At 59.0% G+C, this 13,539-nt stretch overlaps 1 protein-coding gene across 1 annotated transcript; it reads right to left on the minus strand.

The window, feature by feature from the left end:
• Positions 1 to 91: 91 nt before the first annotated feature.
• On the minus strand, positions 92 to 13,451 carry BRPF1 (bromodomain and PHD finger containing 1). Its single transcript, XM_013302974.3, is given in 14 exon segments — positions 92 to 535; positions 621 to 775; positions 887 to 1,005; positions 1,091 to 1,227; positions 1,776 to 1,923; positions 2,031 to 2,318; positions 3,539 to 3,853; positions 4,738 to 5,050; positions 6,015 to 6,161; positions 6,504 to 6,635; positions 7,758 to 7,914; positions 10,293 to 10,843; positions 10,845 to 11,253; positions 12,437 to 13,451. Coding segments are annotated over 14 exon segments (3,651 nt in total). The 5' UTR covers positions 13,033 to 13,451; the 3' UTR covers positions 92 to 351.
• Positions 13,452 to 13,539: the final 88 nt, after the last annotated feature.

The raw sequence follows: 13,539 nt of genomic DNA on the forward strand, positions 1-13,539 counted from the left end.
CTCCGCAACGGAGGTTTATTTTCTAAGAATCAATAGATTTTTCTTCCTTCAAAATAAATACAAACAACGTCCGAGCGCGGGGCCGGCCGGTGGCAGCACGGGGGGGGGGGAGGGGGGGGCGGAGGGGACTGCCCGGGCCGCGGCGGCGGCCGGAACATCCCGGGGAGCCGCGGGCGGGGGGTGGAGGGGCGGGCACCGGGGATGGGAGAGCGAGGGGGGGCACGAGGGGCCGGCCCCCCCCCCCCCCTCCCGGTCCCCCCCTCGCCCGGTGGGTGCAGGCCAGCTGCACGGGGGGGTCCCCGAGCCCCGTTTGCCCTGAGATACGGCGGGGGAGGGCCGGCGGGGGCCGGCTCAGTCGCTCTCGCTGGAGTCGCTGCTCTGCTCGCCCTGCACCTTGTTGCGGTGCTGCATGGCGCGGTGGTAGGCGATCTGCACCGACTTGCGGATGTTGGACTTGCGGCCCTCCAGCATCTTCTCCTTGTCCAGGTCCTGGTTCACCCCCAGCGGCACCAGCTTTGTCCGGGGCAACCACTGCCTGCGGGGAGCGGGGGGCCACCTCGTTTGAGGGTTACAATCGTCTCCGGGCGCCCCCCCCAAAGCCCCCGGTGCCCCGGCCTTACCAAGTGCGCTTGTTGTCGAAGAAGAGGACAAGGTAGAGGTGCTCGCGTGCTTCCTGAGTCATCTGCTCCCCCAGCTTCAGCACCTCCAAGGGGGGCACGGGGATGGGGACACCATGGTGGAACATGCCTTCCCGCGGCATCTTGGGGTCGATGATCTGCCGGAGGAGCAAGGGGAGGGCTAAGAGGGGAACGGGGACCCCCGACCACCACTCTGTGGGAGGGGGGTGTGGATTGCGGGGTGGAAGCGCGCAGCTGGCGGTACTCACCAGTGCTGGGTAGGAGGGATACCCCCGGCACTTGGCCCACACCAGGTCCAGGGCATCCAGGGAGGAATCCTCATCCTCAGACAGCCACCCCGTGCCACGCCCCATGCCCTTGCGCACCACTGTGCCAGAGGAGAGGGGAGAGGGGAGTCAGCTGCATCCCCCCAGGTGACGATGCCAGCCAGGCTCCACAGCAACAGTACTTACTGCCATGCCCCACGCCTCGCCCTGTGCCCACGGAGTAGGACTCATTCTCTGTCCCGGATGTGTCCTCGCTGCTGTCCTCTGGGAAGTTCACTCGGGAGAAGGAGGGTTTCCCTCTGCCCTGCTTGGAGGGCGTTGTGCTGTGGAGAGAGGAAGCAGAGCAGTCACTGGGAGCCATGTTAAGATTCCAGAAACCGCTTTTGAGAGGGCCAGCCCAGCGGGACACCAGGGTTTGTGGGCTCCAGACCCCAGCCTCAGCACCGGGAAGGACTTGCAAGGGTGCCAGGAAGAAAGGGGGGGGATTGGTGCTTCTGCTGGGGCACCAGCCAGACCCTCAGCCAGTTTCACCTGCGAGGACCTAGAAGATGTGCACTGATCCCAGTTAGGGGCATGGGCAGGAATCTGGCTGCTGGAAGGGCTGGTGCCGGAGCAGCCACTGTGCCAAGAGGGAATTCCCTGGTTTCTCTTCCCTACTAGCCCTCTGCCACACACCCACCTTTAGGTTTTACATTAAAAAAGGCAAAAAACCCGTAGCTTCCTGGGTTTAGCCAACAGCAGCCAGGCTGCAGGAGGGTGAATGAGACGGGTACCACCAAACAGGCTCCTCCTCTGGCCACTCAGGGCTGAGAGCCACTCACCGCCACCCCGGGCAGCACCAATGTCATCAGAGCCGGGCTGGCAATGGTACCTGGTACGGTCTGAAGCAGCACTGCTGCTGCTGCTGCTGCTGGACTCCGAGTCGGAGCTGCTCCGGGGAAGATTGCAGTCGTTGCGGTACACCAGGAAGCTCTTCTTCACTGGCTGGTTCCCGCTGCTAAAACCGTTGGCTGGCAGGTCTGCAAAACACCCCACCAGAAGAGTGTTACAACTGTGCAGCACCCTGCCACGTGCTCCCAGCAGGGTTGCAGCTGCCTGGCTGCGCAGGGGAAACCGCTGCACCCACCCATGGGAGCATCTTCAGTGGATTTATCACTGTCACTGTCAGAGCTGGAGCTGGGGCGTGGGCTTCGGCCTCGCTTCCTCTGTCGCTGTGAGGACCCCATTATCGGGAGCTGCGGGGGCCCAACGGGGCTGTTCCCATGCCCAGGAGCGATCTGGCTGTCTCGATTCTTCGGGGGGCGTCCTGGACGTTTTGGAGGGCCTGCAGTTTTAGGGTTCTTCTTGGAGAAGAGCACTGATGTCCTCCTGCCAACTTCATGTGCTGGGGTGGAAGAAGAATTGGGACCCAGACCTGGAAGAGTGAGGAGAAGGCGTCAGCTGCAGCTGGTGGGACCTGGCAGGGACCGCACAGCAGTGGCATCAAGGAACAGCTTCATTTCTCAGTAACATTATGTCAGAAGAGCCTCCATCCTGAGCTTTGCCATGCCTGCACCCTCAGGGTCAAACTATCCCACCTGCTGAGAGTAAAAGCCAGATGGGGCCATGAAAGAACACCCCAGCAGCCAGGGATACCCTCCTTTCTCCTGGGCATCAACCACACAGAAACAGAAGCCAAGAACAGGAGGCAAGCAGAAATAAACCTTTCCCGTGACACACAGCAGCTGAGAAGCTCCACTGCACCCTTGAAAGATAAAGGCCCTAAAATGCTCCCTGCTTGTGGAAGAGCCTGTTTTTACCAGCGCTTAGGGGAGCAGGGGTGGGATGCAGAGGTGGCAAACCCCCAGCGATGCCTGGCAGCTCTGCCTGGAGCTTTTGCTGTGCGCTCCTCACAGAGCCCAGCTCAGCATCTCCGTCCAGGAGGCCAGGGAGCTGGCGGCTGGCCCGCCAGTGCTGCTGCAACTCCCTCCCGTGCCCTCAAGCAGTCAAGCAGGAAGGGACACTGAAGGCAGCCTGCTCAGTAATGCCCCTAGAGAAAATGGGCAGCATGGCAGAGCTGGCAGGGCCTGGCAGGAGGAAACAATCCATCTCATGCCCCGCATCACACAGCTGGGACTCTCAGTCTCTGGAACATCCAGTTCCTCGGTGGCACAGGAGGCGAGCTCACTGGGTGAATGCTGACTGCAGCTGCAACCACCAGCAACCTGCCAGCCCTCCCCAGAGGCAAACAAACACCAGGCTGCCGCTGTTCCAGGTGAAGGTGGTAGCCTCCTTCAGCTGCCAATCCCCTGTTTGGCTGGCATGGCTCCCTACAAACTACCCAGTGAGATACCGTCCTCTGATGGGCATGCTGGGAGGGAGGTGCAGACGTTGTACTCTTGCACCCACTCCTACGGAAGGCACTACAGGAAACAAGGAACCCCCACAGGGGAATGGGAGATAAGGGGCTGCCCTCCCGAGAGGCCATCTGCTCTGCTCCCAAGGAAGAGCAAAGAGCAAGATGTGCAGGGAGCTGCCCACACAGCCCTCCTGACTGGAGGCACCTGGCAGGGCAGCCTCTCCCCCAGCCGTGCCTGTCCAGAGGCGGTTCTCCACCACTCCTCAAAACTGGCCGTATTCTGGAGGGACCAGTACCTTTGCCAGTCTCCTGGCTGCTGCTCTCTTCTGCAGCACTGTCTGTCTGCAGGTCCTTCTCGCAGGGGTTGTGTGACTGCAGGACTCCCCTGGCAGAGGAGCTGTGCCGCTCCAGCCCATCTCGGCCCAGGTCCCGCGGGTGAGCGAGCTTCCGCCGTAGGACTGTGATCTCCTTCTTGATCATCTTGGCCCGGCGGGACCGTCCTATGCTCTGCTTGCCAGCACTGACCTCATCCAGTCGCTCCAGCAGGATCTTTAGCTGCTCCTCCAAAGGCAGGTGCTTCTGATTCTCCGAGAGCAGCAGCCGCACATCTTCTGAGGGAACAAAGAAGAGCAGATGGATGGAAGAAATCAGGAACTCTTTGGAGGTCCTCTACCTGAAACGTTTTAGGGCAATCCAGGTTCCCCACAGGAGGGAAGGAGCTGACATGGTACCAAACACCTGTGAAGATGGGAAGTTACCCTAAAAGACCTGGAGGAGCCCTGTGGGAAGCAAGCCAGTTGGGACTGCCGGGCAAAGCAGGCTAACGTGCAGCTTGGAGAATACCAAGGTTCCCACTGGCTGGGGCAAGGACACAGTTGGAAAAAGAAAGGGGGTTGTAAGAGGAAAAGCAAGAGTCGAAGGGATCCTGAAGCAGTTCCCCTGTCTATGCCTGTCCCATGCTTAGGGACAGCATGAAGGGCACCCTGAAAGGATCCTCCTCTGACAAGCTGTTCCTGGTGGTGCTCCCCACTGCCCAGAGACAAGCAGAACAACAACCACGGAACCAGTGAGATCTGGCTGAGGGGTACCAGGAGCTTGTGCCAGCCAGCAAAGCCCACAACTGGGGAGAGAGGCAGGGAGCACACAGTTCTGAGCAGGGAGAGTCAGTCCTAGCTGGGCAGCACAGCAGGAGCCTCAGCAGCTCACAGCCAGTGCTGGAGATGGGGCGAGTGGCAGTACCCCTGATGCTGGCCAGGGAGGACGTGGCCAAGGAGGACGATGGGGACCAAGGGACTGACAGGGCACGCAGACAAGCCACTGCCTAGAACCAGCCTAACGGGGCCAATGGGTACCTGGCTAGTAAAGCCCACACCCCTCTGGGGAATGGGGACACACAGCCCAGGCATCTGACTGAACCTCTTGTGGGAGGCAGCGACTCTGCCCAAGCTCTACTTCCGAGCACCCTCGTACCCTGGGACAAGCGATGAGTACCCACCGTCCTCGATGTCTTGGACCTGAGCCTCTTCCACCGTTACACAGTGGGGGAAGTGCATGCCTGTCTCAAAGTCAATGCCCATCTTCTCCGCCTGCCGGCGAGCCTGCCGGAGAACGGCGCCTCCCTGCTCCCGCAGACGGATGGCTGCCCGGTAGAAGATTGTGTCTTTGGCATTGTATTTCAAACAGTTGTTGATAATCAGGTTGAAATCCTCCTCAAAGTCGTCGAAATTCAGATAGCGATAGGCTTCCAGGTTTTGTTTCATTGTCTGAAAATCCATCGGCTTCTTGATGTGATCCAGGTAGTCTGGGACCTGCGTGAGGAAAGAGCCAGAGCTAAGAGCCCAGGAGCCATCAATTAGCATTACCTGCTCCAAGAAAAGAGTCGTTAGAGGAATCAGGTATTGCTCTCTGTGTTCTGCCCAAATGCACATCGGGGAATGCCGTCTGCTTTTGCAGCTTGAGGAACAGTAACGCCTCCGGACTAGGGAGCCCATGTGCTGTGCTCAACCTGTTAGAGCAGATACGCACTCTGAAGCATTTTTACAGCTCCAGCGCACATGCTAGCATCCCGTCCTCTCCTCCTGTCTGCAGGCAGCTGGGATTCAGTCCGCTACACAGCATTCCCTGGGGGAGGAAGCCACAAGCACAGCCCTCAGGGGTGAGGGTGAGTGCAGACAGGTAACACAGACCTGTCCAGGCGGCAGCAGTGGCTGCAGGTGGGACAGCACTGCCTTCCTCCCCAGCTCTGCACAGACACCTCCAGGCCAACCTGCTGCCAGAGCTGTGCAGAGCCAGCACAGCCTTTCCCCCCCTCCCCGGGCGGGGACTCGATGATGGTGTCAGGGATCATTTCCCTCACCCCCAGCAGTGACACTATGGGGGTCAAACCCATTTCTGTGCTGTGCCCAGCCTGTCACCCAGCAGAGGCCTTCATGAGAGGACAGGTAAGTGTGTACCACCTGCCAAGGGCCGGCATTCTGCCTTTCCCAACGGGAATCCCCAACCACTCACAGACACTGGGGAGTCACCAGCAACACGCGCAGAGGAAGAGCCAGGTGCTGTGCTCCCGGCTGGCATCAGCTTGACTGTTCTGCATTTGTCCCACCCAGGAGGGGCATCGCTGCACACTCCCCTTGGGTGAGTGGTGCCGGGATGCATGAGCCAGCACCAGGCTGCCCGGGGGAGCTTCCAGAGCAGAGAGCGCCCTGGGCAGCCCTTGGCATGAGCAAGGGACAAGTTTGAGTGAAGTAGAAATCTGGGGGAGGGGGTTCTTACTTCGTAGATTTCTGTTACCTCAGACAGAGGGACCGGCTCGCTGAAGATGTTGCCTGTGTCTTTCTCCTGCAGCTGCTCAAGCGTCTTGCGGAGGAGGATAAGGAAGGGGGTCAGCTGCATTTCCAGTGCCACCTGCTGCACTTTGATCTGAAACAGAGGAACAGAGCAGGGCTGAGCCCCCTGCCCAGCAGCCAGGCGGTGGGGACAGTCCCCAGGGAGCAACGCCGTAGTCCTGCAGGTCAGTGACACCTCTCCTTCAGCAAGGGGTAGGGACTGCACCTCACCCCTTCTCTGGGGAGTGGAGGTGTAACACCAGCTCCAGCACCTGTGCGTCTCACCTCAGCCTTGCAGAGCAGCCACCTTTGCTCAGTCACAGGGGCAGGGCACAGCACGGCTGAGGGGACCCCAGCACACACCCTACAGCATTCTAAAGAGCCCATGCTTGTGCCCACCCCAGCAGCTCCCCAAGGAGGGGCAAACAATCGTTACCGTCTCTCTCTTGAGCTTCTCTCGCTTGCGTATCAGCTCCACCAGCAAGCGTGCACGCTCTAGGTCATGGCGGAGGCGCTGCCATGACTTCAGCTGCTCCTTCAGGGCCCAGTTCTTATCCTCAGTATCTCTCTGCGGGAACATCAGAGACTGTGAGCTGATAGGAGAAGTGTTCCCATCTCCACCTTCCTAACCACGTGCTGGAGCTCTTCCCTGGCAAAGGGAACCAGCATGCCTGACCCGCTCGTTCAGCGAAGGTCCTGGTTCCCTTGTTGTAACCTAGGTAGGTGACTCAAAAAACCTCTGGCCAGAGCTGAATACTTGCTCCTGGGTCACCAAGCTCTTAGGACGCCAGGAGGCAGACATTCCGAGCCTCTGGGAATACTCTTCCTAACACAACCAACTGCCTGCAGCTGCCCAAGAAAACAGAAAAACAATACCAAGGTCTGTGCTGCTGCTGCTCAGAGCTCTGGCAAAGGGCAATAGGGCAAAAAGGGAGCATGGCTCTGGTTGCTTTCACTTCTGGAGCAACAAAAAATGCCAACTTTTATTCTGCCATAGCTAAAGATGAGCAGAAGCAGTCTCATATCTTCTCCAGCAAATAAAAATGAGAGGGGGCAAAGGCAGGAGGAACCCCTGCCCAGTCACAGTCTTCAAAGGGCTCAGAAAGAAAGATTTAAAGCTCAGATGGGGAGCCAGAAGAAAAATCTTCCTCTCTGGCACCAGAAACCTAACATCTGTGAAGCACTGACTAAGGGCTGAGGCAGACAGTGGGGTGGAAGCAGCACCCACAGGGAGTGCTCTTGGAGCTGTTTCAGAAACTGGAAGTGAGGTCATGGTTCCCTCCAGACTGTTTCTGGAGATCTCCGGCCATCTCTCTCAGCACTCACTGACACAGCAGCCTCAGACTAGAGCCATTTCTGACCCATTTGCCATTGCCACTGGCTAAACACAGGCACAAGGACGGAACTAACTTCTCGGCAGCAGCATGAGGCAGGATTCCCTTCCTGTGGCAGGCTGCCAACAGTGTTGCTGCCTGGCAGATCTCTGAACACCGAGAGCGGAGGGGAAGGTGAAACAGCAAAAGCAGTTGAGGCCACCCTTTCCCTCATCCAGGACCTCATGCCCCTGGCCCCCCTTCTGCACCTGCAGGCACCGCATGCACCAAAGGCTTTGAACCCACAGCTCTGAAGGCGCAGGAAGCATGTGCACACAGCCAGGTTTCCCTGCAGCATCGCAATGAGCAGCCCTTACCTGGTCACAGTTTCTTTGTGACTGCAAGTGTGTCTGAAGGCGGCGGAGCAAAGGGACACCGTTGCGGGACTGCCTCTTCAGAGTCCAGTAGCTGTGCAGCCTCTGCATGAACTGGCTCTTCCTCTGGATGGTTAAACGGTTTGTAATCTTACTGAGCCTGAAGAAGGGAGAGGAACCACACAACTCATAAACAAGGCAAGCCTGGCCGCTGCAGGAGAAGCCCTGGCTGGGGGGATGTAGCAGTGAGACCACCCAAGAGCAGCTGAGAAGCTCCTCAGGCAGAGAACGCCCTTTCCCATGGCAGGAATTTCTGTAACACCAAGTCACGCAGGGCAGCCGCCCCCCTGTCAGTCGCAATGGAAGACACCAGGAACCAGCCAGCCTTGCCTCTCCAAAACAGACTTTTCCTTTCTACCTCCTGCCAACTTTTGGGCTAAAGCCCGAGGCAGGCTATGCCAGGTCGGGGTACAATACAGCTGCATTGGGGACCAAGACCTTTAACAACAGCTCCTGCAGTCCCTTGAGACCACGAGCGTTATGGCACTGTCATCCCAAAATCGCCAAACGTTACCAGACAAACTCGAGCCCCAGGGAGCCCGTAACTTGACCAAACCTGGCAAAGCATGAGGAGGAAACAGGAGGCACGAGCACAACAGAGCTCCTATCTGAGTTAATGAGGGAATACACTAAACAACTCAAAACACCACAAAAGCGATTTTCTTACTCTCTACAACAGCAGAAAGTCTGGAGGGGCTGGGACAGCCTCATTCAGCAAAGCCAGACAGAGACATCCTGCTAGCAGGCAGCTGAAGGGACGACCCCCAGCACCTCCACATCCCACGGGGACAGCTCTTCATAGGGGATGACCCGACCTGCATCAGCCTCAGCTGAAGAGGCTGGGGAGAGCAGCCTCATGTGCCATCGCCAGCCAAGCACAGCTCCCAACAGGAAGACAGCTGGCATTCTGGCAACAGCCCTTGAAGAATAATTAATCCCAACAGGAAGGCCTGGGGAGAGGTTAACAGCTTCTAGCTCAGTGTGGGCTTTGCTGCGAGCGCAATGATAGCAGCAAGAGCCTACAAACTGCCTGCCAACATGTCCACACATAAGAAAAGAGGCTCTGGCTATAGTGCAAGCTCCGAGTGAACAAAAACATAAGGTTAGGACACAAACAGACCGTGGCAAAAAGCCAGCAGCCTTGTAGCAGAGACCTGCCCCCACAAGTCACCAGAACGCTGCCCAGAGAGCAAAGCCCATGGCTTCTGCATGCTCCCCTCTGACTGCATGGGAAATAGTCCCAAGGGTCTGCAGGGAAGCAGTGGTCCCATGTGCCTGCCCTGCCATAGTCATGCTCCACGGGCCAGCAGGTATGGCACCAGGGTGTCACGGGGCTATACCCCCAGCACAGCTCCTGCTGTGGGAAGAGAGCTCAGCAGCTCAGGGGTGGTGGTTCACAACCATGAAGGCAAACATTTTCATGTTCCTGTGCTTCAGCTGTGCAATGCCTGCTGCAGGGTGACGGCAAGATCCAAACCCATCCTAAGATGCTCCTACATGCTTTTGCACACTGCCAAGGAGACCCAGAGTTATAAACTACACTGACAAATTCTGGCAAGGCTCTTAGATGCCCTTGTTTCAGAATTTGCATGCCAGGCCAATGATCAGACCAGAGCAAGACACAGGCAGTTACACCCCTGTAACTACCGGGTGTTCCTGCCTTCCTGTGAGCCCTCAGGGTTGGGTTGCAACAGAAACACGACCCCTGGCCAGGCTTTAAGTACCTTCCGGTGCTGCCCTCATGCTGTAACCTCACCACGGTCACACCCTTCAGCAAGCAGGAGTCCTGGTCCTCTCCAGCCACCCCTCACAGGCAGCTGTGCAAAGGCTTTCTGCGCCCGCTGCCGCCTGGCCCTGCTCCAACAGGCAGCACCGAGACAGAGCTGCTGCCTGCGACTCGCACAAAACACTGAGGAAGCCCAGCAAGGGGTAAGCGGTTGCTGGGATGGATGAGCTATGCTCAGCAGGGCACAGGGATCCCAACACGAGACCTCTCCGCTCCAGAGCCAAAACAGCCCCCGCAGTTAGTTCATTTCCCAGGCCTGAGTCACTCCCACACTTCCCTCTTTCCCCCAGCACAGCCCTGGGAGAAAACAAACCTCAGCGGAAAGGAGAGTGGCCCCCTCCTCCCTCCCTGGTTTACTCCAGCGTCTGAGGTCACCACAACAGGAAAGGAGCACTGGGAACCCCCAGCTGCTTCCTGACATGTCCGGCCAAGTGCGTTGTCTGCCATTAAACTAACAGCAGCTACTTCCTGCTCAGCCAAGGGCCCACACAACTTCAGGGAGCAACGCATCACCCTGCCTCTCTGCAGGACCCCCAGAGGAAACCACCAACAGCCCTCTGTGAGAACAAAGCAAAAAGTACTGTGAGAAAAGCTAAGGAGAGGAACAAAATAACGCCCACGTGGAAAGCAGGACAGGAGGCCCAGAGAAAAGAGAAATTTCTCCACAGTCAAGGGAGGAGGATAGGTCATACCTGTGCGGAGGGATGCAGGGCACAGAAACCACAGGCGCTGCGGCTCGTTTCTCCGCCAGGATCTTCCGTGCCTTCTTCATCTTGATCCTAGACTTGGCCTTCGCTTTTTTGACTTTCTCAGAGCTCCAGCCCTTCCCTTCCTCCTCCTCCTCCTCGTCCTCCTCTTCCCCCTCACTGTGAGAGAGGGCAGGAAGCCTGCGCACAGAGCCCGGCGGCGTGTGGATGTCACAGTAGGCAGTTTTGCGCACACTGAAAGAGGTACCATTGGCTCCCGTCTCCCGGACAGGCTCCATCTTCATGTAGAGCCCGGCCTGCTGGGCGCAGGTGACATGGAAGGCAGTGTAGCAGTTGGCTTTGTGGCACTGGATGCAAGCCCCAGAGCCGCGCTGCTTGCAAATGTAACAGGTCAGCTTCCAGCGCGCGGGCGGGATGTGCTCGATGCTGTCGATGGGCTCCAGGAAGACGGTGTTTGCAAAGCACACCTCTGGGATCCAGAGGGCACAGACCACATGTGCCCAGCGCCCATCATCCGTCTGCTTGAAGGCCCCCCCCCTTGTTTGGGCAGAGGGCGCAGTCCACAGCTCGTGACGGTGACTGCAGGCACCGTCTGCATAGCCACTGTCCCTCCGGGATGTAGGGCACCCCGTAGCACTCCTGGTGCACAGCCAGGTTGCACATGTCGCAGAAGAGGATGACATTACTGTTCTGACATTCCCCATCGTTGCAAATGCAACAGACGGCATCCTCATCCACCAAGGCATTTGGATCCCCTTTGTTGTGGCTCTCAAAGTAGGACTCCTTCTCTAGCCGGTCCATCAGATACTCAAATATCTCCTGGGGAATGGGACTCACGCCTTCGGTCTTCCGCCGCTCATTCATGATGTCCAGCCAGATGTAATCTTCCTCATCCATGTCGTACTCCACCTCCTCATCTAGCTCCTCTGCCGACTTCTCGATGTACCTGGAAGGACAGCGTAGGAGGGTGAGGGTATGGCCCTGGTGGGGTTTGGAACTGCTGAACCCTTACTCCTACGGGCTGTGGCTGAAGGAACATTTAAATGCTCCTACGTCAAAAAAAACCCACAAAAGAGGGACAAGGCAGGAATGTGCAGAAGCAGGAGATGCTGCTGCACCCTGAGCAGCATTGTGGCACAACAGTGTGTTGGCCATGACAAAGACGAAATAACACTTGTCTAACAGGCAAGGTATGGGCCTCGGAGACTCATCGGTGCAAGATGGGAGCCTGCACAAGCCATCAAGCAGGTGCCAGATACTCTGGAGACAGCAGCGTCATGCCCAAGACACAACAGCCACCAGGCACGGAGGCACCATGTTTTGTTAATTCTGGTGAGGAGGGCACAGCCCTTTTCTCCTTCACTCTGAGTTGCGGGTGAGGGGATGCTATTTAGAGAAGAAAGTTGGAACCCCGAGGCTGCTACTCCAGAGACTGACAGCAACCACCCCCCACCACTGCAGTGAGCAGCACCGCAGATGCCTCAGGGGGAGGTTTCTTTTCTAACACCCTGACAAAAAATAACATCATTTTCCCATCCCTGGAACACGGTGCCAGTTTCTCAGAGCACATAGTGACTAGGACAGCCAGGGTGGCCACATAAACATGACTTTGGTTCGGTATTAATTCCCTGCATGGGGTATTATTTTGGGCCACTGCAGTTGCCAAACCACTCACGGAGAACTGCAGGACAACGAGGAGAATTAAGCCTGCAAACAGACACACCTTACAGGTACACCTTGGTGCTGGGGAGCTCTAGAGCTACCCCAGCATACCTCTGAAGAGCGGTATGGAAAGCAGGAGGACACGTTTGTCTTTTGTTATGATTATACGTGCCATCCCAGCAAGGAAAAAAGGCAGCAATCAAACTGCCAGCAGTGACCTAAGCAGCAACTGAGAGCTCTGCAGGCACACAGACCCCTCAAAACTGGGGTGTGACACCAGACAACGCTCCAAGAGCCTGAAGCCACCGGATGGCCAGCTCCACAGGGCCCATGAGAAGCAGAGGGAGGCCATTTCTACACGCTACAGACAAGCCACCTGCACGGAATGGGGCCAATTCCATCTCCAGACCCAGGACACGAGCTAGAGCTGCCTGGGAGCCTCCTCATGCCTCAGACACGGACAATACCTGTAGTATGAGGTGGGGCGAGGTGGGGCATCGGGGGTGTCCTGCTCCAGCTCTCGGTACACCACCTCGGGGAGCTTGGGGGTGGTGCCAGCCGAAGCGTTGTGGTGATGGTGGTTGGAGTCCTTGCGCTTCTCCTTGTTCTTGTGCTTGCCGGATTTGGGTGGGACGCTCTGGGTCTCCGTGTTCTCCTTATTGCTCCCATTCTCAGGCACCTCCTCGGGAACTTCCTCGTCCTCGGACACCACGTCGAGGTTATCGAAGATGCTGATGCGATGGACGCGGCCGTGCAGGTCCACCTCCACCATGCGCTGGGCCTGGGCGTAGGTCATCACCTCGCGGCCCGGCGACTGGGAGGTCTCAGAGGGGCTGGGCGACTGCTTGTCAGCGGCGCGGGCCTGGCGCCCCTTCTTCTTGTGCTTGCGCAGGGGAGTGTGCTGGGGCGGGGGGGGGTTGTCGTGGTCATAGTGGTAGAGGTGGTACTCGATCCCGCTGTAGCTCTTGTAGATCTTGCGGCAGGTGCCCACCGGACACTCGTAGGGGGGCTTGGTGGCCCGCAGGTTGTGGCAGAAGGTCTTCACGTCGAAGTCTACGCCCATGGCGTCGCCCGCCCGAGCGGGGCCGACGGGGGCCGAGGGACCGAGGGGGGCTGAGGTGAGGCCAGGCCAGGCCGGGCCCCCCGCCCCGCCGCCCCCTCCCCGGGCCCCGGCGCAGGCCCGCCCGCCCTCCCCGCCCTTCCCTCCTTCCGGCCGCGCTCACCGGCCCGGGGGCCGCGCTCAGCGGGCGGGCGCGGGCGGCGGCTCCATGGGCGGCGGCGGCGGCTGCGGCGGGCCCGGGCCGGGCCGCAACAATGGAGGCTGCGGCGGCGCCTGGCGCGGGGCGGCCGCTGGGTAAAGCGCCGCGCCGCCCTTAGCAACCGCACTTTCGGCACGGCGCGGCCGAGCGGGGCGGCGGCGGCGGGGAGCGGCCGGCCGCGGGGGGCGGGAGGCGGCGAGAGCGGGCGGGCCCCGGGCGGGCAGGCTGGGCCGCGCCGCGCCGCCGCCGGCTGAGGCGAATCTGCCGGCCCGAATCACAGGCGCCGCCGCGGCGCGGGAGCCCCGCCCGCC

The sequence above is a fragment of the Falco peregrinus genome, chromosome 5 (genome assembly GCF_023634155.1).
Source record: "Falco peregrinus isolate bFalPer1 chromosome 5, bFalPer1.pri, whole genome shotgun sequence".
NCBI classification, from domain to species: domain Eukaryota; kingdom Metazoa; phylum Chordata; class Aves; order Falconiformes; family Falconidae; genus Falco; species Falco peregrinus.